The following is a 26,760-nucleotide window of genomic DNA, read 5'->3' on the forward strand; positions in this document are numbered from 1 at the left end:
TTCTATTCTGTTTTTGCTGATTTTAAAATGACCAGAAACGCATGTCCCCACTTGGTCAGTGTAGCACGCCGTCCCCTGTTGGTAATATAAACATGTATGTGTGTGTGAGAGAAAAAGAAGAAGATTCCTTTGTTTGAATTGTGTTCATGTAACATTAGGTGTTGCAGTCGGACTACATCAATTTATACCCTTCTTTGTTGTGTTTTGTCTGTGCGTGCGTGTGTGCGTGTGTGTTGGTGCAACACGTACACTCTATTGTCTGTTATCTGATCGATTGCTTGCCGTGCCCCTGCATATATCACATTGTTTGTATGTACCCAAGTGTGTGTGTGTGTGTGTGTGTGTGTTCGCTCTAGTCATGACTGTTATCTGATCCGCGCTGTGTGTGTGTGTGTCTCAGCAGCCTACCCCGCTGCATACGGCCAGATCAGCCAGGCCTTCCCCCACCCTCCACCCATCATTCCACAGCAGCAACGAGAAGGTAACACACACACGCGCACACACACACACACACACATCTGGCACACCATTCACTCCTAAATATTCATACATGCTGCAAACATTTAGTCATTCTCTGTTCAACTTTAATCCGCTTGCCAACATAGCCCTGGAATGAACACCCACGTTTAAAAATATCTGTGCGATTCACAGTCCTCACTTTGTTTTTAGGCATGATTTCACCTCCTGCCTGCCTGACAGAAAATATACAGAATACTAACACAGAGTGTAACACTCGGTCTGTGTTGATAAGAGAAAACTGACTAGCTTCAAACCTAAATTTCCCCTAATTTCCGAGCAGTCCAGGGAATAAATAAGTTTGAATAATTACACAAAATAAAGAGAAATATTTAGAGTGTGGGGTTATAATGCAGTGGCTATCCCTGCTGGCTGTGAGTAAATTACTTTACCGAGTGTTTCAAACTGAGCTGTAAACCTGCTCACGAACTCAGTGACCTGCAGGCTTGGGACAGCCGTGCCTGGGACAGTACTGCCCTCTTGTGGAAAATAAACAAAACAATGTAAATCATTTAACAGCTGTGGCTTCCAGAGGCGACCATTCGAGCAGTTAGTAATCCTTTGATTGGGGATACCTGAAAGCTGGGAATGCTGGACCTGTGAACTTTCCATTACAGCTGAGGCACCCCAAGCACTGTTAACAATGGCTGCATGCTAATTTGAGCTGTGTAAATATAAGTCCCAATCTCCAATCGAACAATTCGACATGTGACTGTAGCAGTCAGGGATCGAACCCCCAACCTTCTGATTTAGAGACGACCGACTCTACCTCTGAGACACACCCACCCTGAGCCCATGAAAACTTGTTTTTAAACCAAATTAACTGGAACAAAAAGAACTTCCATATTACTTATTTAATAAGGATAGGTAGAGTTTTTTGACAGGTAGAATATCTCCCGATTGAGAGCCTGAGACAAAGGTTGTTCTGCAGTTTGAGCCTAAATATATGACTTAATGGGTTGACAAATAGTGGTTGATTAATTTTATGTCCATCAACTCATGGGTTGTTTAAGCTCACGTTCTTGCTGCTAAACAGTGATTGATGCATGATGAATTAAACTTAATCCACCTACTGAAAATCAGCGAGAAAAACAAATACCTCATGAAAATTTTGGCGCAAAACAGTGTGTTAGTAGGGCCGTAAATCGTGTTTCTGAGCCTTTAGGGACACCATAACCAAGAATCAGCCATTATATCCTCCCCCTTTTTCTCATTGTTGTGCAGTTTCTTCCCGCCTGCTGCCGTAACCAACCTTTTCACGCTTCTTCCACTTCCTCTGACCTTTGCTCCTTATCTCTTTTTATTCTCTCCCCGTCCGTCTCTTTTCTCTCTCTCTCTCCCTGTTTCTGTGTGCAGGACCAGAGGGTTGCAACCTGTTCATCTACCACCTCCCTCAGGAGTTTGGGGATGGAGAGCTGATGCAGATGTTCCTGCCTTTCGGTAATGTCATCTCCTCCAAAGTGTTTGTGGATCGGGCGACAAACCAAAGTAAATGCTTTGGTGGGTAAAAATGACCAAACCAAAAGATTATTGGTTATTTATTCTGATTATTCTTTTTTACTAATCACCTTCTTTACCGCAGTCAACACCCCCCTTCCTAACCTCTCTACACCCCTCCCCTTAAACAATGGAAACAAAACAAGCGCAAATAGTTGTGCAAAAGAAAGAATAGAAAATGAATGTGTCTGCTGTTTTATTCCTTTTGAAGCTTTGGCTAATTTCTCATTTAGTTAACATTTCAGTGATGTTTATAACACTTACATCAACAGTCACACAGATCATGATAGAAATAAGTGCTGTTTTAATGCTGTATTTGCACATTCCCATTGTCCCATTGACATGCAATACAAATGCTTACTAACTCCACGCATGCTAAGAATACAACAGTTGCTCCTGCATGCAGAGACAGAGAAGTGCTGTCTCACTCAGACTCTGACAGAACAATTTAGCCCAACGTATAATTATGCTGCAAATTATAAATGGGTTGTGGAGAATTTTTAATAGAGAGTCCGTCAGGTGCAACCTATTTGCAAAGTAGCTTTTGCTCATTAATACAACACAATATTAATGTTGTATTCATGTTGGAAGTTCTGAAACGCAGCCCTGATGATCTGATGCTTTTTCACTCTCAGAAGGAAATTATAAATCAGAGCTCAAACGTAGCACAACCATGTTGTTGTTTGGTTTTACATCCCATCACCAGGTTCATATTGTGATTCTGGTTGCATGCTGCACTCTGTTATAGTTGTGATCTATTGTCATTCTGTATGTTAGCTATGTTAATGCTTATAGAGAGCTGTTTTATGTACTTTAACGTGTTGATGGTTACAACTAGTAGCACATTTTTTTATGCATGTTAATTGTTGAAAAGGATTTAATTCTAACTGTAACGTTTTATATTAAGTCATACATTGAACTCATCTTCATTATCCATCCCTCTGTAACCCTCTCTATCCTTGCCTCTCCGTCTAACCACATCCCTCTCTCTCTCTCCACTTCGGCCTTTCCCCCAGGGTTTGTGAGCTTCGACAACCCAGGTAGTGCCCAAGCTGCCATCCAATCAATGAACGGCTTCCAGATCGGCATGAAAAGACTCAAGGTGCAGCTGAAGAGGCCAAAGGATGCCAACCGCCCCTACTAGTCCCCCGCCCCAGCCAGCCGCCGCCACCCAGGTGGCCGGGGCAGCCGTCACACACGGGGAAAGACAGGTCAGACCTACACCTTCACTCCATTGGAAATCTTTGTTGCCACTTTAGCTTGATAGGTGATTAACTGAGCCGATGCACGCGCAACCGCTGCATATTGCATCGACAAATGCTCAAATGGCAAGCCCATTTATGGCACTGCCTGATGTCGTCTCAGTAACCTTTTATAAATGTCATAAAACATTTGCAGATGCCTAATAACAAGCTGATCGTCTGCAAATTGCTTGTAAAGAATCGTGATGAAGTTTTAGCCCCTGTGTTGATGGTTCAAGTACACATTTGTAAATGTTAATTCCACCACACATAATGACTCACTTTGATAATCTCTGGAGTTTGATGACTGACGGTTTATAAAGAATAAAACATGTTAGATTTATTACGTTGTTATTATCACTATGTTGTGAAATTCTCTGCCCTCTACCATGCAATGCAATATAAATATTATATTCAGTTATAATGGCTGCTGGAAAACAACAAAGCAGTGGGAGCATTTAGTTACATGTCGCCTCCTCTATTTGTAGAACAGCTTTACAGTAAGTGACCCGGTATGTTACCCTGTAGGTAAAAGATAATTGGTAAATGCTGCAGTGTGTTGCACAGGGAAGGAATTGCTTCCAAGGGAGAGGCATTTATTACCCCTCGGGCGGGTAATTGTGCTGTTCCTCTTTGTCTCCCCCCTTCATCTATGTGATGGAGAGTTTAGGCTGCGTCGTTCATTCACCACTGATGACTTCATTCAAGGGCAACTTATCACCCACTCACAAACTAACTGAACCATACGAGACGCTGTCCCGAGGCAAATCACTGCAGGAAGAATAGTGCGATCGCATATGAATGTGTCACAAAATATGTGCCACCATTACTTTTGATGTATACAAACATTTTCAGCAGAACAGTAGAGAAAACATCTCTTCTTTTATTTCCTTTTCTATTTGCAGTTATTACAGCGTATGAAAGTTCATCTGATGAACAAGAATATTTCAATTTTTGCACCTGCATTCCCTGTTTCTATTATCATATCCAAATATTATCCATGAGGGCGAAGGTGTGTCTTGATTAAAATCCCCTCATCATTTCAAAAACAAGATTAAACAGTTTGATTGAAATAAAAAACAAAGCTTAATTGTTTATCGCACAGGAGATTACAACAGCTCACTGCTAGGGAGCTGAATTAATTCACTGCAGGATGAGCTCTGATTCGTTATCAAAATTGTCTCAGCAAAGCAATCTTTGTTTATCCGTACCAGAACTTAGAGTCTTAGTGCTGGCAAGGATGCTTAAGAGAGGCAGGTGTTCTGTTAATATGTTCAACTGCTCCATCTGCATGTAAATACAGTGACTATCGTCGGTAAAGAAGGACACATACGGAATGATTTTATGGCAAACATGGTCCCTCCTTTCACTTTTTGTTTGTTTTTGTCCTGTAGTTTTACTTCTTACATAATGAATGTTTGTTTAAACCCAGAAGGACTAGCTGTCTCTTTGAATTGTCTCGTATAGATCCGAGAAAATAAACAAAAGAACAAAAAAATCTATTCATACTAGCAGAGCAATTAATTGTTGGGATTTCTACAGCGCCTTTAGAAACACAACTATTAATATGAAGTGCAGTTTGAGTGAAAACGTAGCCAACTGCAAACTAACAAAAATAAGAGGTCACAGCCATGCTAGCGTCTTTGTGAGGCTATACTTAGGCACAGCGTTTCTTTGAGTAAAATGCTAGCTTAGCATGCTAATATGCTAACAATGACAATGCTGACATGATGTTTAGAAAGTTTATTGTTACCATGTTCACAGTCTTAGTTTAGGGTGTTTGCATGCTAAAATTAGCTAGCTAATATAGCTCAAGCTAATTAACACTAAGGTCAGATAGAATGTCAGTAGCTTTGCAGGTTTTTCGTCATAAACCAAAGTAGTGGACAAACATCTAACCTGATGACGGGGCCAGATGAAAGGTTATGACTTTACATTAGATATGAACATACAGTAAATGTCTGTACCAATTGTCATGGCAACACTCTACTTAGCTTTCAAACGATTCACTTACAACTACGAAAGTCAACCTGATGTTGGCACTAAAGGGAAGGTCTTGGCAACATCACTGACATAGATTGTTTTGATTATGAATGTCTGTTAAAATTTTGACCTGATACATCCAGTAGATGTTGAGAGACTTCACTGAATTAGTGGAAACTCTGACGTGCTGGTGGTGTAACATGAACAGCCGGGGAAAGCCAGAGTCACTAGGATGCATCCTCTGGGTACCCTGAGTATCTGCACCAAATGTAGGGTGCAATCCATACATAGGGTGTTAGGATATTTGACTGCAATTCAAAAATGTTGACCTCATGGTGATGCTGGAGGAAAAGTCAAGTTATTACCAAATTGTGTTGGTTTCATCCTCTGGGGACCATGCATGTTAACCTATAGGATGTACCGTCTGACCAACTTACAGCTCGACAATGAGCCACGTAGCTAGCATGTCTAAGCATGTTCAGCCTCCACAATATCACATCCACCAAACCCAGGTTCCCTGACTAAAACACTTTCTGTTTCCTCTGCTTTTCAGGTTTTGTTGAGCTGAATCATATGTTGACTTCTTGCTACCCGCCACTGAGTGCAAACTCAACATCTGGACCACTGAGGCTGCTTCAGAAACAGAGGAGAGAGAGAGAGAGAGTGATGATCGAGTCAAGGACACCTCCTTTTGGATGTACTAAAACTTTGGAACTCAGAGAGAATTTGTACCAGCCTGGTTAGCCCCAGGACCTTTTTCTTCTGCACACATATACACTCCTTCCCCCCACAAAACCCTGCTTGAATGACAGCTACCTTTTCTGGACCACATTAACTTTTACTTGAACATTCAGAGAAAAAGAGTAAAAGAAACAATATCAAACTTACGTACAACGACCAACCCCACTGAACTCCTAAAGGGAATATGGATGTCAAAAGTCCAACAAGAAAAAAACTTTTTTAAAAACTGACTAGAGGCTTGCCGTAGGAGATCTTTCTGTAAGAAGGTTTGAGTTTTGGACAATTGACTTTTGAAGACCAATTTATAAGACTTGAAACAAGAGGGGACAAGAAAATCTCGGAGAGAGAACTTAAGTAGGGAATGTGATATTTTCAGGACACAAATTGGCTTCGATTTGGGACGGCCATCTTTAGCTCGGAGTGCCTGTCCGTTTCCAGGGGATACCGTTGCCAAGGAGAGCCATAGCAACGGTCTCCAGGGAGTCTTACCTGTCATTCCTTAGTTGTTTTAGGGACCAAAAGACCAAACGTTTTTATTGCTGAGGACTTGTAGCTCTAATATACTCGGACCACTGCATCTCTTTCAGTCAGTGTTAACTGGTTGAGGAGTTGCACTTAAAAGAAGTGTACATTTCGAATATATACAACACATGTATATGTACATATATATTGCTGATATGCTTTTTGAATACAGGCAAAACTATTTCAGATGACCAAATGGGGTCTCTCACTTCGCTAGTTTACAATTACTCAAAATGTTTATTTTTTTCTCTTCTCATTTTGTCTTGGGAGGGATGGCGAGTGCATGGGAGGGGCTGCTCCGTATCACAGCCTTATCTTTTTTAACTTGACATCCTAACCTCATAGATAGAGTAACATCAGAAACGTTTGAAATATATGAACTTGTTTATATTTGCAGTACGTATATATGTATAACAAGCATTCAAGCAAATGTATTCATATATACAGTATATATGGATAAATAGATATTAATCACAAACAAATATATGTATTTATATGCACATATTTTATATATGTGTGTCTGTATATAGAACAGCTACGGACTATGTTGAGCTGTAATTTTTTGTAGATTTTAGCTGGAGTTTGAAACATTGCTCTGCTTGGGAAGAATCGCAAATCTGGCAGCTCCCAAAACTGCAGGCATTCCTATCTCTGATTACCTATATGCTGACACACAATATATTGCTAAAAGATACATGTGTGACGAGACACATATGGTGTACATATTATCTGAAAATGCAAAAAGCCACATCTCAGTAGCAGGCTTTAAGAGAATCAGGCTACATGATTTTAGAGAAAAAGGACAATTATCTTCGACTCTATTCCAAACATATCTTTTGAGCTTACACACACACACACACACACACACACACACACACAAACTTCTCTTTGAAACTTGAACCAAAATGAATACGTCTCACAACCCTTGCTCTCTTTTGCATTCAGTAAAGTGCATGTAGCGTATGGGCTGTCACCATGTCAAGGTGTGCCTTGTCACCTGCAGAATCTGCCATCAAGCACTGTGCTCTCAGAAAACAAAGAAAAAAAAAACTAAACACACTCTTCTGCAAGCAGCCAACGCGCTATTATGATGTCAAAACTACAGCCAGATCCATATCATGTCTCAGCCATGTAGAGAGCTTCAGTGCATGTCCAGTATAACAAACCGTCAGACCTCTGCTGGTCCATTAATGTCTCTGAAAAAAAAAAATGCATTTAGAACTGATGTAGACTCATGCGATTACACTTCAGATAAAAGCGGGCATTAGGTAACCTGTTAGCACAGGTGCTAACTATCAAAGCTGTGTGCAGGGCACCTGTGACTACGTTCCACTGGTTGGAGTCAAAACTAGGGCACAGTTCAGGGCTGACATGACGTGGCTTACTTAGAGAAGTTATTGAGCTAACTAGACCTGACATTAGCTTTTAATGGTTACGACGGAGATCTAATATTGATGAATATCGTATAATTAGAGAGCCGGCTTCCCGTTGAGCAGAATAAGGAAGGTTTTATGTACTTTCCCATTCCGCAGTTAATATGTGGCTCTCTGCTGGTAATACTTGACATGAAGCATATCCTCTACAAGATGTTATATTGCCTTATGTTAAATGTGCTCATACAATTAAATACACACATAAAAGCAAAATGAAACTGTAAAATGAAGCAATAAGTGTGAAAAGCCATTTATCCATTACAACCGCTGTATCACCGAGGCTGGTTTCATATTGCTTTAGCATACAGTTTCTCATAACAGTCTACAAAAAGGGTATGAACACCTACTATACACCTGCAAAAGGTCAACAGACTTGGATTTATTGGACTCCGCATCCAACACATTTTCAGCTGCTGGAGATTACTCAATGAATATTTATATAAATGAATATTTATAAGGCTATATGACACTTTGGAAGACAATGCTTCCTGTTGGGTGCTGTTACTGGTTTTTCCTATAAACTGCTCATTATGCCGTTTCCCTTGTGTCTGTCTCTAACCTTTTTAGCAGATTGAATAATTTAACATTTACCTTCCAAATCCAGTGAGGCTAAAAGACGCCACGACACATCCCAGGACGCTTCTGTTTGTGTGTGAGCCACATAACAGTGCCCTGAGCATGGCGAACAGTGCAAACCAGATGACCACCGTGCTCCGACAGTGTCCGAGGTTGGTTAGTACATCCACCTGAGCTGTCTTTGAGCAAACATGCCATCTGAAGCTAAATGTCATATGTCTGGTGGTGTCCCTGGTTTCCGCACTGTGTGCCCTCTTTGACTGGCCCCCCCTCCACCCGCCATTCTGAGAAAATTGAAAAAGGTGTCGCCACGGTCTGTGCTTTTCTAATGGTTTGTCTGAGCAATCACTCATGTCTCTCACCCAGCCCATGTTTTCATGTCGCGTGAAATAAGGGAGGGGAAGCAGAACGACCACCACGGGAACTAGAATGCACCTCTTCTTCATTCGCTCCAACTTAAAGCTGCAAGTTTACATGAGAAAAGTAAAACAAAGAACAGTGGTTCAAAAACAGCAAGAAACAGAGCAGAAGTTTGAATATAAATATATATATATAAATATATACATAAACCGATGAATATACTGTAAATGTTTCTTTTTTTTGCTCTGTTTTCCTCTGTACATAGGTTTGCATATTTTATAGGACTTTTACTTCTATCTACAAGGACTGGATAAAGTACTTTAAATACTTAAAAAAAAAAAATATATGAATGAAAACATGATAATGCTCAATAAAACCAGGTACAAAAAAATAGTTGCTAGGATACGGTACAAACTGTAGGACCTGACCAAGGCATTTATCCAGAATACAGTCAGGGAGAGCATTGACCTCAGTTAGAGCTTAGACACACATTGACCTATTTTATAAAAAAAAAATACTTTGATGGGTTCGATTCATTTATCTATTTGTTTAGATATTTATTTATAAGTCATGTCTGAGATAATATGCATGCTTTCATGGCATTATTTTTCTATGAGTTGGTACGTGACCAAATAGTTTTTATATGACATGCATGGGCCACTGTTGTGGTCCACAGATGATCATTGTTCCTGTCTGCAGGACCATGCCTTCAGCACTTCTCTGATGATGGACAAAAATGCTCCTATTGACCAAGTGATGTCAAAGACAGATTTTAATCATATATTTATGGGTTTATTTATTTATTTATTTATTTATTTGTGTTTATGTATTAATTTATTCGTGCTGTTTGATTCAAGATCTGAGCTCTATTATTGCCACTGATCTGTTTGCCTGTGAAGTGCGACTTCGTATCACTACATCACACGAAGAATTGACGAACTGATTTTAACAACTTACATTTTTCCTGTTGCTGATAAACACTTGAAGACAATGCAGTAAAATACTAAAGCCTTATGTATATTTGTAATTATAAATTCACACTGTTCTTTTCCACAAAGTTGGCAATGTTAAAAAAAAGATGCCAATCGGAAGACTCCTGTTTTATTTTGAGTAACATTTGCTACCATCTGAAACCTTACAACAAAGGGGGAAATAAATTTACAGTTCAAACAGAGATGAATTCACAACAAAACATTTGTCTTTAGGTCACTTTAATTTCCGCTGATACGTAAGGAGCTAGTGTCTGATGAATTGCTAATCACTGATTAGGAACTCTAGTTTGGATTTTTACACCCTTCATATCTCTCCCATCCTGCTTGTTTTTTCAGAGCTCTGATCTTGTTCAACTGATGTGTTCTACCAAGAGCAACTTTCAATGAAACTGCACTATCTCATCAAAAAGTATTGGATTTCTATCATCTTTTCAGTGCTGTTATTAGTGATTTTATTTCCAAAGCTCGGTAGAGTTGCTAGACTCACATTTTACTTCATATGGTTTTCAAAGTATTCTGGAAATCTATTTCCCAGTTTCAGCACATATGGAGGGTGGGGAAATGAATGTTGCATATTAAGCTTTGCCAGGTTCCTGATGAGCTCAGCTTCGGATTGGGCAGCGCGCTTTAGGCTCCCGCCCCCGTCTCTCCAGATTGCACCATTCTCTGGTCCCTGAACTCTTTTTTTGTAATTTTAAATGAATGATGCGTCTCAGCTTAGCCCAATATTAAAGCACAGTCTAGAATAAAGCATCCTGTCTCCTGTCATAATTACTAACGACTAATCAGAACATGATAACCCAAATGAATGTCACTTTTATTTCCTCCAAGGAAGTGGTAATGTTTTTTTTTTTTCATTCGTCAGTTATGAAAAGTTTCTCATCACATTTCTCAATATATTTCTTTGACATTTTGTCTGAAGATTTGGTGTTGGGAATGAACAAGCCACTGCACACTTATCAGATTTTCTTAGATTTAGGTTCATTTATTTAAAGTCCAGAAGTTCTCAGTTTAATTCTGTTTAGCGGCACCTTATGGCAATAAAAGGCAACATAAAAAGGCAGACATATGCGGGCACGTGTCCCAGATAACCAGACGTCTGTGGCTCGCTTGTTATGGTTGTAACTCTTGATTTTCCTCGCTGACGGTCGCTTTCCTTTTTAGACTGTTTGCCTTCATCTGAGCGTCGAATTTGTTTCTTTTTCTTTGGATTTTCACTTTTTTTTTGAAGTTGTATCTGTAGTCATCGATATTTTCTTGGTTTGTTCAGCCATAGTAGATTACTGTTTACTCGCAACACTTGCAGAGACCGGAAAAGCAGCCACTTAGCTCCGCCTACCCTCTCTGGCAGACCAATCACTGCTGGGTGTTGGGAAACGCGTCACAAACTGGGCGCCGCTTGTGATTTTTTCCGCGAATGTCGCCACAGACACCCAGTCTGTAATAATACTTAATACTGCAAATGCAAAGGCTTTCATCAGTGGGCCATAGGCTCAGTCACCATTGTGTTACATCATTCAGCGATAGATAGTGACTTAAAAGATAATTATTTAAATGAAAACCTTTGAGTCATATTTAGAAAACCAACATATTCTCATTGTTTATCATGAAGTAAGTTAGCATTCATGCGGCCTCTGAGACGATCATTGGAGCTCAGTGGCAAACAGTTCTGCTGCAGTGAAACATAAGATATCCATTACAAACTAGAAGCATGACTAATTCTGAATAAATACATGTTTATTTGTATTAAAAGCACAGTATAACAAGAGTACAACTTCATGATCATTCTCAGGCAGAATGTCAAATGAAAATTATAAGCAAGAAAAAGTCAATGACTGGATTTTCCTGATTCTTTGTCAGCAAATGAAGAAAATATCCTCCAGTATTTGGCTTTCTTCCAGGTCCTGCTGGGCATGCTGAGGGTAAGAGCCAGCAGGGGTACGCAGGGTTCTGCCCACTGGTTTGGGGGCAGCGAGGGCCGGCCCGCGCTGCGAGGTTTTGGGCCTCCGAGTGGACGGCTTGCTTAACTCAGGCGCAGAGACGGGAGTAAAGATATCCAATAACTCGACCACAGAGAAGTCCGACCTGGAAAGAGAAGTAAAACTTTGGGAGGTTTTTGTTGTGTCTGTCTATTTAGTTTCATATGACCTCAGAGCGAATACAGGCTGCATTGCTATATTTTTTGGTGCCCTGTGGACAGGGTAAGTTGTAAATGAGCATTCTTGTGCTGAACAAAATCCAGACGTCCAGTAACATGCATGCGCTTTATGTTAAGCAGAGAGGGTGCAAGCCAGGGCACGTCATCAGGCATGCACAAGGCTAAAGCAGCACAACACTACTCCTAAAATATTGGCCATTCACCTTTCACTTGTTAACACAGACAATATAAAAGCAAATCTCTCTTCGACGTGTTAACAAAATCTGTCTTGCTGAAGTGTCTACTGAACCCTAACAAGCAGCCTTAACAAGTCAAAACCACTGGGGCGTCCCGGCAGAAAAACACAGTTTCTTGCAGGTGTGAGAGAAAAAGAGGGAGAGGACCCGGTGCTTTCTCCCCTGGAATAGAAATGAGGGAATGTGCAGTGAAATAAATAAACCAAAACGGGGGAGATTAAGCTAATAGAGATTCAATCCCTCAGTCTGGCTGGCTTGATAAATTATTCAGTGTATACACAGTCGAACGACGGCCATTCCAGATACAAAACATGAATTCTTTAAAGCACGCTCCACTGATGTTGCTAACATAATTCTCTGCTCGTTTAAAACTGCATCGATTTGCATCGCGCGGCTCGGCACACAGCTCTCCCAGGTAAGGGTGATCTTTGGCGTGTACTTGTTGATATGCATGTGGGTGGTCAGCAGACAGACACACTGGTGGAACTTCCAATCAGGCTGCATCTGTGTTCCTCCACACGTAACTATAGACCTTGATATGTCGTGTTTTCAAACCAACTCGGGGCAGCACAGATCAGGAGCTGCAAAGTTTTAAAAAGGCGATATTTTACTTCAACATGAAGTAATGTATGCACATGTTTGAGTGTCGAGGGGAGAAAGTGAATGAGGGTTAAGTCGGCTGAGGGATGATAACCAAAGAAAAAAAGAGTGAAGCTCAAGTAAGTAAATCTGTCTTCCTCATTTGGTCTCCTGCCTGTCAACAGCAAAGGCGAAAGAGAGAACATGAGCGACTCTGTGCGTGTGTGTGCTTGTAAGAGAGAGACTGGAAGCGAGTGTGGCTTAGGGGATGGAGAGGAAGGCAGAAAGGGAATGTGGGGGAGGGACTTTGGCTGGGTTCCTTCTCTCGAAATGTGAGAATTTGCATTTTTATTTGTTGATTTATTTAACGGACAGGGCTCTCAAACAGCCATCCATCAACAAACGACATGTTGGTAATGAATAATGCATCACTTACCAGCGGTCACAATCTATAACAAGGGGAGCGCGGGGGGTAGGGGTACAGTTTGGGCAGAAAGGTGGGGGAGTGGTAGAGGGTAGGGTGAGGGGGGGGGGGAGGTGGCACAGAGATTGCAACGAGGGCCAGGGAGAATGCGAATGAATTTTCAGAGGGGCACACAGTCTAACAAAGAACTTCATTTCTTGGCTCCAGTTTGTGCGAGGCAAAGTTGTGAATTGCTGCTCAATATTAATTTCCCCCCCGGGAGTCCTGGCAAATCTATTTTACTGATACGTGCATACAGAAAAGAGCACGGACAACAGTCGCAGGAATACAAGTTTCCGTCATCGTAGAGGGAAAGAGAAGCTTTAGCCCGGGATGCTGGGTCATTCTGACAGCAGCTCGAGATGCTGCATTGCCAACATTAAAGTACTATTAAATACTTCAATCTTCTGTGCCCGGCAGTAGAACAAAAAGAAGCCTTGGAGAGTGTAATGTTACTACAGAGAGTTGATTCTGACAGGATTTTATAGCTACGACACACGCTCTTCAATGAATTAAAGAATTCTCTGTATCTTTGAGCATGTATATAAAAATGAGAGAGGTCCTGTGGTGGTTAAACTCCCTCCAAATACTTTCTAAGTCCTTTGAACACATATAGAAGTGTACTTTTCTCAGTGTAATAGAAACCTTTGGGCTTCATTTTCCCAGTGCACCAATTCTGGCTCTGTAAGGCCAGATAAAATTTCCACAAACTCCTCTGCCCATGCTCCCCATCGCCTTCCTCCCACTCGTAACTTTCACTGCTTATTTGGCTCCTCTCTTTCATTAAAGATAGCCGTCTCGCCCCGGCGCCCCTTTTCATTTGCAGTCCAAACAGTAAGATAAAAAACCTATAATGGCCACTGCGTATATCCCGCATGTCAATTTCCCAGCCAATCAATAGCAGGCGGGCAATGGCAGGAAGGATGGAGATGAGATGGGTGGGGTGCGCTGGAACTGTCTCATTACTAACTAGTACGGGATTCATGAAAGGATTAAGAAGGTCACTTAATGTTAACCCCAGCTTCGTTTTGCAATTTGCACATCAAGATTGAATTGGTTAAGATTAGGTGGTCACAAGGGGGCATGTTGTTGTCGAGTAAAAGAGAGAGGTTCAGGTAACATGCTGAATCTTACTAGGTAGACTTTCCTTTACTGAAGAAAGCTGTTTTATTTCATCTTGCTTACCAGCCTAGCATTGTGTTTTTGAACAGTTTGTTACATACAAAAAATAAAGAGGGGGTATTATGCTGTTTCACATTTTAAGACATGTATATAATGTTAAAATGTTGGATGTCCAAACTAACTGGAGTGAAGTTCAAATCTGTAGGTAGAGGTAAGTTGGAGTAATCCCTTAGTAAAAAAGTCTGCAGGCTGCTATGAACGTCAGGTTCAGTTTTTTAGACATGCTGCACTTTGTGACGTCACAAAGTGCCGCCTCAGCAGGCTTCGGAGAGCTGGCCAATCAGAAGAAAGTGGGCTTGTAGGGGCAGGGTTTCTTAAAGGGACAGAGCTGACTGAGTCATTTCATGCAGAGGCTGTATGAGGGCCTGCACAGAGCACCAGGGTGAGAAAAATCAGGAGTTTTTTTTAAACTGTAAATTATGCTAAGCTACTCCACAGGTATCAGAGTGAAATATGAAGCTTGAAATTAGCATATACCCCCCCCCCCCCCCCCAACCTTCACAACCTTCAAAGTGTTTGGGCAACGTCTTAGGTTAAATACCAAACCATACAGTATTGTATTTATCTCCTCTGGTAAAAACACACATCTAATCCAAATCAGTGGATTACCAAAGCATCACCACTATCTGAAGATATGCACAAGAAAAATACATGGTGCAATAAAACCACAAAAGGAATCTCAGAGGCAGACTTCTCATTACTGGTAGTAAAAGAAACCCTGTGTGTAGCTAAGAGTCCAACTATTTTAATAGGCTTTTGAGGTGTAAATGGATGGTAATAAGATGTGATACCCGCCGTCCCCTGCTGGAATTAATGGGTATCTGCTGGAGCTCACAGTTCAACGTGGACCAGGCACTGCTTTGTTTAAGAGTTACACATCTGAAGTTGTAAACTTTGAGCTGTTTTGAGGAATTATAATTTAGGACAAAGTGGCCGTTCTGTCTATTTAAGTCAGACTTTAAGAATAATCATTTAAAAGAATATATAAAGATCTGCAGCAGCATTGTTACAAATTGCTTTTCAGGAGCTGATTTTTTGTTCTAATTCCCTAGAAAGTCCTCACCCAGAGGCAGGCAAATGCACACCTGTACATGCACACACATACAGCAACCGCTTAGACGTCACACAGTCAGGTTAATTACCATTCGGTATAAGGGTGGAGGAAAATAGGTAATGAATGTCCTTTCCTTTTTAGGGAAGTCTAATGCTCGCACTCAGTGATTCATTCCTGTCCTTAAAACCTCTCTCCCTTCTTGCGTCTTTCTCACCATTTCCATTTCCATCCATCTCAACCTGTTCTAACTTTCCTCGCTTCCCATTTCTCACTTTATCCGATTCTCTCACCCCTCACTCACCCTCAAACACACTTTTAACATCTCTCCCTCTCTGTGCTTTCTCTGTCTCATTACTGTGGCAGAGAGAGAAGGGAGGGCAGTGTGTGCATCCAGAAGTCTGTTCAATTACACCTGCTGCAGGGTCCCTGCTAGGCCGACTAATGGAACGCAGCATGTCTCCTGACAGGCCGGCCGCAGCGCAAGCTAGCCCAGTAAAAAGCTTCATTTAGCTTCTCACAGCTCGAAAAGTTAGCTGGACTAAGAAAGGACATAATTCAGCCTCTAACACTGCAGCAACTACAGGCCCAGGACGAGCTTAATACATTTTTTATATGTCTCATATCTACGGGTTTCAATATCAGTGACACTTCTTTACAACTAGAGGAAATAACATCAATTGTCTGAGAAGGCCAGAGAGAACAAATAAAATCCTGCAGCCAGACAGTCGGAAAAAATCCTCCCAGTGTCTCACAAAGGACAGAAGTAGCCCACAGAATACTCACTCAGACCTTCCTGCAGTGACGATGCCCTAGTAAGTCCTGAAGAAAGACCTATTAAGAATTTCAAACCAGCACTGATAAAAGATTTGTCCCCTTTGGATACTGCATCGCTCAAGTGCTTAACTGTGCTGTTTTTCATTGTTCAACGAGCAGTCTTCTCTTTTGGTGGGCACACGGGCTGTTCTCCTGCGAACTAATTCTACTCGTCTAGCTCTATTATCTATGTTTACTGTTTATGCAGTAGGGCTATTGCTATTATTAGGGTTATATTAATGCTGAAGTGATGTACAGATGTGTTACCTGGCTTCAGGGGTCTTTTGGATCACAGACACTGAGGTGGGTTTATTAAAGGTTGCAGGAGACTTAGCAGGAGATGTAGCCATGTCCTGTTTGGACTGCACCGGGGCCTCTGTTGACAAATGCAACATAGGAGGGATATATTAAAAGCAAAAGCATCCACACTGAAAGCAACTCTGGAAAGACAGTCTGAAAAATGACCATTATGATAAACAGAACTGCAAAGCTTTAGATGCAAGTTAAGGTACTAAAATAAATACGCATCCAAGAAAATGCAATTCTTGACAGTCTTCAGCGTGATATGTTCATCTTTGTGTAGACCATATAACATAATTCTGAAACATTGAGAGTTAAAGCTCACCGTTGCCATGGTTCAGAGTTTGTGAAGGTTTTTCATGCAAGCTCTGTCTTCCGGGATGTTCCTCTGGTTCTTCACACACACTGTCGACCACAGACACAAGATGCTCAGTGCTTTCACGGATTTGAGAGAGTTAGCATGTATCTCACTAAAGTAGGCGTTGTTTAAGAGTTTGTCTTCCTGTCTACCAGAATACTTTTTTTTTACCTAGAGGGTAAATCTTGGTGGGAGGGAGCTGTAGGCTGTGGATCTCCACTTCTAGATTTTGAGTTGCTGAGATCTGATTTAGTTTGTTGAAACCTACAGAACAAATAAAGAGCAGAAAAGAAAATAGATGGACGTTCTGCCAGTTGCAAGAACAGACAGACACTTAACTGGTATCGAACCTAAAAAACAATAATTCAGGCCTCAAAAATGTCAGTAAGAAAGCTTTTGTTTTCGACCTGCTGTAATCGAGGCGGGACTGGAGTAGCTGCTGATTCTGTCTGCTGAGCCTCTCCTCCTGCTCAGCCAGCCGTGCCTGCAGCTTCTCTCGCTCCATCTCCAGCTGCATCTTCTGCAGCAGCAGCTGGTGTCTCTTCTCCTCCCAGTCCTCATGACCCAGCTGAGGCCTGGCCAGGGCTTCTTTGGCCTCTGAGCCAATGGCATTCCCACTGTGGAGCCTTTGTGTAAATAAGCATTTCATTTGCTTAATAACATTCCTCTTATGCGTGTCTTGACAAAATGCATGAATTGATTTCAAACTACAGGAGGGTAGATTTGGAGGATAGATAACGCCTGTATAAACTGTACCTTTCACTCTCATTTTGGTCAAAGGTGTGGTGTAGGTCATTCCCAAGACGAGAGCCATTATCAGCTCTCCTCTGCTGTGTTCCGTAGCCGCTGTCTTGACCACTGCCTGGGCAGTGCACACATCTGATGTGAGGCTCCCTGCACTCACTTTTCTGACTCCTATGCTGTCTGATTGCACCATCGGTTGGACTAAACTCACTGACACAGGAGTGAGAGTCAGAGTTGCTATAGTTTTGCACTGCTCCTCTTCCTCCACCACCACTCCTGGTCACTTGAGGCTGATGTGCTCGAGCGGCGGCAAAGCTGAGGTAGGAGCCATCAAAGAGTGAGCCATTAGCTCTGCTGGGGGCTTCCTCACTGCTGAGCACCTGGACGGAGAACAAAGAGTACAATTAATGCATTTCGGCCAATTTGGGAAGCCTCTGAAAAATTGATGGAGTATTTCAGCCAAAAACGTTCGAACGCTCCATAAAACCCTAATGTAGAGCCGAGCCACCAATGGAAAGTTACCAATACAGAAATCGGAGTCACTAACCAGCCTAATTTGCTCATGTTGCAAAATGCATTAAAAGCTTTCCCTGTGTGCTTACAAGAGCTGTTCCATGAAAGCCAACATATAACCTGCACTCTTTGTGGGTTACCCTGACCTGCTGCATATTTTCAGCCCTCAAGTCGACATTCTTCCATTTTACGCTCTGAACTACAGTAATTGTGTGTTGGGCTCTGAGGGCTGCCAAAACACAAATGACACGTACAGCAGTACTGTGCCTGAAAACATCCTGTGTAGACACCGACGGAGGCTTCTGCTGCTGCTTTCACTACGCAGCTTCTGTGGTGTAAGGGACGGCTGGGTCTACAGCAACACAATTGCAAATCATCCTTCAAAAGTGGAAACTGGACAGTGGCCACAAGATTTAGAGGACAATATTCAACTGAGAATAACAGGCAGGTAAGCCAAGGTCAGGAACATTATGAGATAAACATAAGGAGGAAAGCTCATCTAATAGTTGACTGGGGAAGAGACTGTGACTAATTTGCTGAGGGTCAGAGAGCAAGCAAACACACATTATTCAGAGCCACCGCGGGACAAAGAGGTTGGCCAAGTCATCTTTTCTCGCAGAGGCTGAAGCCAGAGAGGCATCTTTGCTTCTGAAGGGTCACCTTGAGAGAGTTCTCACTATGTTGAATTCATATCGAAGCAGTGACTGAAGTGGACTCTCATCTGTTATCTGGTTTGATTTATTATGATACATTGCCATGGGACTGTGTGCGGTTGCTTATGTTTCCGCAGCATGTTTTCTGACAGATAGTAAGCGTAAGGGTTCCGTGTACATGGCACAGGCAAATCATGTTACACTACATGATGTACTCACTATAACATATACACTGACCAGCCATAACATTATGAACACCTGCCTAATATTGTGTTGGCACCCCTTTGCCACCAAAACAGCCCTGATCCGTAGAAGGGGTGTACTTGGTCTGTAACAATGTTTAGGTAGGTGGTACGTGTCAAAGTAACATCCACATGAATGACAGGACCCAAGCAGAGCACTGCCCAAAGCATCACACTGCCTCCACATTGCCTTTTTCCCATAGTGCATCCTGGTGCCATGTCTTCCCCAGGTAAGCGACACACACGCACCCGGCCATCCATGTAAAAGAAAACTTGATTCATCAGACCAGGCCGCCTTCTTCCATCGCTCCGTGGTCCAGCTCTGATGCTCACCTGCCCATCGTAGACGCTTTCAGTGGTGGACAGGGGTCAGCATGGGCACCGTGACCGGTCTGTGGCTATGCAGCACCATACACAACAAACTGCGATGCTTAACTTGATTACAGACTTGCTGCCTAAAGTATCCCAACTAATGACAGGTGCCATTGTAATAAGATAATCAATGTTATTCTCTTCACCTGTCAGTGGTCATATTGTTATGGCCGATCGATGTATATTTACAGCCTAGCCCCCACTCTATCCCAAACCTTACCTTGCTCTGTGCCTGGCTGAGCTGTGCGATGGACTGGTTTAGTTTCGCCTGTTGCTGAGAAAGGTATTGTTGGTAGAGCCCGAGCAGCTCCTGGCATTCTTTGTACTGCTGCTGCAGGCCTGGAGGACCAGGGGTTAAGAAACTAACAAAGTTAAAGAGCAAGTTTACAAAATAACAGAACCATTCTACAGGAATGAAATCACAGTGTGACTCTACTGAGAAGGTAACTTTGCACACAAAAGCAATTTTAGAGAACAGAAAGTTCTCCTATGCGACAACAAAAAAGACAGATGCTGGAGTTAGACTGACAATCTGAATTAAACCCTAGTTTCTGCAATCAATTACACATTGGAGCAGAAAAGTAGAGAGAACAAACAGCAAAGTTGAAAACTGAGTTGGAGAGGAGGCCAGCAAAATCAAAGTTGTTGTTGTGGCACAGAGCTTTCACCATCTGGGTCGGGCCAAGCTGTGTCGAGCTGAGCTGGGCAGTGCCGTGCCAGGCTATCTGCCAGACAGAGAGCTGGCAGACACAAGAAAACTAATCTGGAGCGGAACGACTGCTGCGCCTCAGGAGCCAACTAATGACAGTGGCAGCCCCACACCACACTGACACATACAAAGATAATGAGCATGAGAATGAAGAGACTACACACAGACACACTCGCACACCTCCAATAATCAACCTCGGTCTGACTCTTTCGAGTACACGCGCAAACACAGCGAGACATGAGAGAAACACACTCCCTACCTGAACAGTAATAAGTTGCACACAAAAACTACAACGAGGCACGAAGTACACACACTCCTCGCTCGAGCTGACCTTAAAGTGTGTTCCTCTAGGCCATATCTTTTTTATGATGGTGGCCCCGCTCCCTCAGCTGATGAGTTTCTCAGCATTCGTTTGAAAAAAAAAAAAAAACTCCATTTAAAGAGAAAATCAAAGTTCAAAGCAGAGTCTTATTGAAGGAATAGTTGGCGGAACACTCCATAAGAAAACACTTTGGTTGTTAGAGGACTTCAATCAGTTTGTGGAAATGAAACAGAGGGACGGAGAAGAAAGCGGGGACGACTTTGAATTGAGGACCAGACCCCAGACAAATGCAGTGCAGCGGCTTCCGTAAACACTGGGAAATTGTGAGGAAACCTTTCATCTACCTAAGGCCCCCCTATCGCTGCGCTGATAATGTTTATGGAAGTAGTTCTATATGGGAAGCTTAAGGACATCACAAGGACATCACATCATGTAAACCTGTGCTGGTGGGTCTATTTATGCAGTATGAATATAAGTCTGGAAGGGGAGATACTGAATATGTTTATACCTCAGTCCAAGATAGAGAATTATGTTGAGTCGAAAAAAACAGCATACGGCTCATATTTTCCACCATAACACATCATTTCTCAAACTAAAAACATGTTTCCTAATAGACATAAATAAACAGCATGGTGCACTGGAACACAAATCCTTAATGGTGCAGATCCACAGAGCACAATAAACACATGAAGTCTGTATCAACACACAGCATCACAGCATCCCAAGACCGAAAATGAAGCTAATGTGTGTTAATGTGTTCACAGGCTGACAAAGTCACTGGACAGTAAGCGCAAGGTAATCTGAACCGCGTGGAGCGACACTGATAAGATTCCACCTCTCGGCCTGTCGCCCCACTAAACATGCTTCCTCCACAGCTTTGGACGTCGGCCAATGGGGGCCAAGCACTCTGCAAGCCCCTAGTTTACATTAGAGCCTTAAAGTGCCAACAATGACTTACTCCTCCCCCTCCCCCTGCTCCCAAAAATACTCAAAATCAAGGGCTTGGGCTGAAGAAGCTTCAGACAGGGCCTGTCAAAATGATTCACTTCCCTGTCAGGCCCCGGCTCAAATGAAATAATGAAATCCACTTCAAGGTGGAACAAATTTGCACAGGAGGGGGGAATATTTTAAAGCCTGCTTTAGCTCACTGTGCCAAACAGATTGAGCCTGAGCAGGAGCGCGAGAGGAACGGGGGCGGAGACTGATGTGTATGAATGTGTGTGTAAGAAAGCAATGACAGGGAATTAATAGAAGAAGACAGTTTACATAACTGCCTCAATACTCCTGAATCTGAACAAGAGAAATGAGCGCAAGTCACACAATAAGGCAATAAATAACTCTGCACGTCAGCTAATAATTATGTTGGAAATGCCTCTAAAATCCTGAGAGCAAACACGCAGAAGACCAAATATCCTCAGCCACGTTCAACACTCACATCACAACTCTAATGTAAGAGCTGTTCTGTAAACACAAACAAAGTAGTGCTTGCTAAATCTAACAAATCACATCTGTACAAATGATCTTGCGTGTAAGGAATATATCACAACAACAAAACTCCACACAATACGTAGTAAAGGTTTGCTTACAACGACCCGATGGACTCTTTTAGTGGAGATTCGATGCATTATGCATTATTAATTTCACATCAAGCCCGCGATTGGCTCAATTAGATTTTATTATACTCAATTAAGCGTTGAAACTGTTTCAGTCAACAATTACAGGAATCCTACACGAAAGCATCAGACGTTTATTTACAATGCTAAAGTGTAGCATGAAAGTGACAGCCGCTCAGTGTTCATGTATTCTTAACAAACCTTTTCATGGATACACATTTTCCTACTATGAAGTTCTATCACATAACAAACACATTCCTCACTCAACCAGTCAAAACTGCAGCATTTACCAAATTCCTAAGCTGTATCTGCAGTCATCTTGGTAAAGCCTTGTCTACAGTACAAGGCTTTACTATGGCTTTCATTTGTTCCTAGAATAAAAGAACAGATTCACAACCCCTAAACCAGAACATGAGGAAGCCCAGACAGCAGATATCAAAAGACTTTTAGGAGTTTGATCTGCAAAGAGACAAAGAGCCAAGAATTCTCCAACTATCTTCTGATGCGTGCTTATCACCACCCCCACCTTTTACAATACCAGATTTCCACATTGTGAATATCATCCATCACAAACTATGGAGGGTATAAATGGGTTTGGCTGTGGCAATCCCCTATCACAACATGTAGCATTTTTCAGTGACATTTCCTAACAGGGCTGTTATTCTCCTCTCTCCATGGCCTCAGGATTCCCTTCAATTGTTTCAACTGAATAAATGGCATTAGCTGAAGCACCTGCTGTGCCTTGATCCGGATACAACAAGTAGAACGATGCATCGCGTTAGTAACGCCACCTTGACTTCAGCCCACGCCAACATGCCTTCAAGTACAAAAGGCATCCTTCCTATCTGAAACACAAATTCAGTCCTGCTGTTCTAAATGTCAGCTGAACGCCCAGAATATCAAGGGTACTGTTTCCCTCTCATCCCCGGTGGCTTGGGGCTATGGTATATTCCTGCATTCTTTATACCCCTGACAACACTGAATCTTGGTTTGATAAGATAAGCTGGGGCGTAATGGAATTAAACTTGACAAGACTCTCGTTCAGTGTGTTTGCCTTTGGTGTCTCCTTAACCTTTCAGAGAAGTGCCGGAACCTTCTGCTTGAGAGGAGCCTCTATGACTCCTGCATGCACTTTAAAAAGACTACGTTATCCCCCCTGAGGTGCTTGGATCCTCGCACTTTTTCCACTCAAATACCTTTTTAATGGAGTTTAGAAGTTTGGTGTAAATGCCAAGTCTCCGAGCCAAAGTGCCTTTAATTGAGTTGTGCTTTCCTAATTTTCCCCGCCGCCGTTGCCAATCGTGCAATTTACCAGCCGGGTCAATTACTCTTCATATTTCGCAGTGTTTTAACCTAAATTGACTGCTGGCAATGCTGTGGTTTGACCTGAGCAGAATTGTTATGAAGACAGTATGTGGGGTGCAGTTAACATCATACCGACACTGTTACTCTGATCCTCGTGCTGGACAATCAAGAATCAGCTCGTGAACAAACTGATCTTATTTTGTAGGAAGAAACTAAAAGCTATTCTTCAACATTCAGGGAGGGTTACAGAAACACATGCTGGGGAAAGCACACCCTGTAGTCTTCTCAGTAAAAATCCAAATTCATCCTTGGATGATAAGATGATTTAGATTGTTCGGGCCATGGCTCCAACCATGAAATTGATTCTGTACACAACAGCGGATAAGCTACAAGCACTTGCAAAAGACAACTGCAGCAGGCATCAAATAATTTAAATGAATCTGCTCTATTTCTCAGTCTTTGTATCAAATTTAAGGCTCATGGCCAAATGCTGCTCCTAGCCTTAGCTAAGACAACACTGCCCCCTGCTGAGTTTGTTATGGATTGTTATAGCGAGCACATAAGACAAAGGAATCATATCTCCTTCAATTAATTATTTGTGCTCCTTAGTCTTACAGGGATGTGCAACCATTTTTTTTATTAAAGCCAAATAAAACCGTTTTTTTAATTATTTATTTTAAGTTGAAGTTGGGCTAAATTGCTTGGGGTGTGTTCAGCGTTTTGCACCACTTTTTTCTGGTCAACGATGTTTTCTCCAGGGATTTGTTCAAATAATGAAATGATGGAACTGCACCACCATACCCTACTTAAAGGGCCAGTTCGCTGATTTTCAACCTCAGTCCTATAATGCCATAATGGGGAGCTAATGCCATTATGAAAATATTCCATTTTGCTCTGTCCCTTTGTAGGACACTATCCGCTTCTCCAATGGGCCCTGGAAAGTCTACTCCATCTTAAGCCAGACTACGTTAAACGAGGCCAGGGAGCTTGTTAAACTACACTTCCTCAATCTAGGACGCCCACCTCCGATGTCATGTCTCGTTCAAAATCGTCAGGTTTGAAATGCAGAGCCAAAGATTTTTCAGACGATCCACCGGTATATTCTTGTCGTATTTCGGATTCTGTACCGCTCTGACCCATTGTCTGCCGCGAAAACGGTAGTATTTCACTCCAGCGTCTCTTGCTGGGCCATTCTTTTGAGAGGGAGGGGCGCAATGCATGCTGGGTGTTGTAGGAATGTAGAATTGGCCAAACCACGAGCTGTTTGTACAACTTTCTCCACAGCTATGGGGCCTATTTCAAATATTATTGCTTCTATTGACAACAGAGAACCCCAGCTTTGATTGACAGTAGCTTTTTTCAGGGGCGATTTGCTCCTTTAAGCACCATCAGCCCAATTTTAAAATAGGATGCTAAGTGCATATATTAAAAAAACATCTACGTATCAATTACCAAATTGATAAAACTTTCATACTCTGAAATCTTAACGGTTTCCTCCTAACAGCGCATCCCCGTTTTCCAATAACTAATCAACACACAACAAAGCTTAATTACACCTTTGACCAAAGATATGTTCACTGGAACGTGTTTATAACAACTACTGAGGAGTTCCAGGAATTTAAAACGCTTTGGGCCATGTGCATTCATTTACTACTCATCTTTTACCACATACTGCTATTTGCCACAGCACATTAAATGCCCTTCCATTTCATTGACAAAACTATATGACAAACAAAACATTTCACCTCCCCCAACACTGCAAAAAGGATACTCTCCCTCTCATGTGCTATGATCACATTCTGTTGCTCCAGCGTCTGGATCTTGCGCTCAAAAGTTTCCTGTTCATCTTTCAGACGCTGCACTGACTCTTCTTTCTCCTCGCTCACCCTGGAGAAAACCAAATCACTGTGTTAAAGGGAAGGTGTTTCTAAATTATGCATTCAAAGAGCAACAATGGATGAAAAGATACAGGCATTCAAAATGTAACATTTCAATGAGGTGTCACATTAAATTGTTCCGTTCATGAATTCCTAAAATTTTAAACACTGTCTATCCAAGGGTTCGGTGGTATATATAATACCTGGCTAGTTCTTCAATGAGGTTTGCAATCCGGCGTTTATCTTCAGGACAGAGGTCTTTCAAACAGACCAGGCTCTTAGCTCTGCTAGTCTCACAGATCACCTGTGCAAAGAATGGTTTGCAGGTATAAGAAGATACTAATATTGAAATTAAGTCAGCCTGAATACACTTTGACTTGTTTTAACAAGAATTCACATAATCTATAAGCTCTTCTCCTTATTCAAAAATGTATCTTACATACATAGAGGGAAGAGCCCATAGAAAGCAATAGTTTACCTGTGTCGCGGGGTGAAATGTCCCAGGTGCTGGAGAGGGCATGTGCTCTGTAGCTGCAGCAGCAGTGTAATGAACTGACACTTTTTCCTTGGTATAAACCCCAGAGCGCTCACTTTGTAAGTGACCCTGTTTCTTGACACCAGTCTTTAGTGTGGTCTCATTCTTGCAGTCAGAGCCTCGTCTGACTGGCATCTTGGTGCCTCTCTTACTGGATGTACTGGTGCTGCCTGGTCCCACGCTGAAAGGAGTCTTAGTCTTCACCCTTTCATCCACACCTGAGACAAAATATGGGGAGCCAGAAGTAGATGCCATGTGTATATTAGGTACATGCAGTTCTTTTACACTGTGTTAGTAATTCTGCAAACAATGTTGCTGAGACTCACCGGGAACAAACACCAATGGCTGCTCATCATCTGACACTGTGCGAAAGAAAAGTCAGGCACTAAAGTTAGAGTTAAGTCAGTTGTAACATAAGTTTCTTAAAGCATTGTAACATTACTGCAGATGGTCTTTGAATTACGTTCAGTTCAGAAGCAAGCTAATTAGTTAAGGCAACCAGCATTAATACTATTACCACCGAGTTTCAATGTAAAAAGATAATGTTAATGTAACTCAAATAAGATAAGACACCCTTCATTTAACTCACGTTAATTACATGAAGCTAAGTTAGCTGTATCACTTCCCCACATATAACTTTCAGCACTGACGCAGAAGTAACGTCTACGCACGTGTTTGGAACACTTTTATAACGTTCTGCTGAGTACGTATAAATGCGTAACGGTCAATGGGCCTAAAGTATTTTAGCAAAAGAACGCATACCGCCATTCATCCAAAATATCCCCGAATTTCCACTTTTTGTTGCTGCTGCCGCCATGTTGAAACAACCGCCACCACTCCCAATGAGCCAAGCGTTGCTAAGGAATTGTAG

The 26,760-nt window shown here is 42.1% G+C and overlaps 2 protein-coding genes across 2 annotated transcripts in view; one reads left to right on the forward strand and one right to left on the reverse strand.

Moving 5' to 3' along the window:
• celf4 (CUGBP, Elav-like family member 4) overlaps positions 1-10,614 on the forward strand; it is an 89,086-nt gene extending 78,472 nt beyond the window's left edge. The window contains exons 11-14 of the mRNA XM_069678654.1: positions 404-481; positions 1,873-2,016; positions 3,030-3,224; positions 5,791-10,614. Coding sequence (XP_069534755.1) covers positions 404-481; positions 1,873-2,016; positions 3,030-3,157 — 350 coding nt within the window. The 3' untranslated portion in view covers positions 3,158-3,224; positions 5,791-10,614. The remainder of the gene's footprint in view (positions 1-403; positions 482-1,872; positions 2,017-3,029; positions 3,225-5,790) is intronic.
• Positions 10,615-11,619: 1,005 nt separating this feature from the next.
• kiaa1328 (KIAA1328 ortholog) lies at positions 11,620-26,715 on the reverse strand. The gene is made up of 12 exons (XM_069677598.1): positions 26,652-26,715; positions 26,216-26,251; positions 25,833-26,107; positions 25,558-25,658; positions 25,249-25,364; positions 19,749-19,867; positions 17,761-18,128; positions 17,412-17,630; positions 17,176-17,268; positions 16,972-17,051; positions 16,614-16,722; positions 11,620-11,946 (listed from the first exon to the last, which is right to left on the reverse strand). Exons 1-12 carry the CDS (start codon positions 26,704-26,706, stop codon positions 11,718-11,720), a joined length of 1,800 nt encoding a protein of 599 aa, XP_069533699.1. The 5' UTR covers positions 26,707-26,715; the 3' UTR covers positions 11,620-11,717.
• Between the last annotated feature and the right edge of the window lie 45 nt (positions 26,716-26,760).

Source organism: Semicossyphus pulcher, unplaced genomic scaffold (genome assembly GCF_022749685.1).
Source record: "Semicossyphus pulcher isolate SPU_LCO1_2020_fin unplaced genomic scaffold, fSemPul1.0.p SCAF_3, whole genome shotgun sequence".
Classification (NCBI taxonomy): Eukaryota; Metazoa; Chordata; class Actinopteri; order Labriformes; family Labridae; genus Semicossyphus; species Semicossyphus pulcher.

What these genes read in the sequence shown, in the direction of transcription:
- kiaa1328 (XM_069677598.1), bottom strand. Translation starts at nt 26,706, where the DNA reads ATGGCGGCAGCAGCAACAAAAAGTGGAAATTCGGGGATATTTTGGATG. An exon ending in GATATTTTGGATGAATGGCG is followed by an intron (nt 26,252 to 26,651) that starts GTATGCGTTCTT and finishes TCTTTCGCACAG; the next exon opens with TGTCAGATGATGAGCAGCCA. An exon ending in TCAGCCAGGCACAGAGCAAG is followed by an intron (nt 18,129 to 19,748) that starts GTAAGGTTTGGG and finishes TTCTCCGTCCAG; the next exon opens with GTGCTCAGCAGTGAGGAAGC.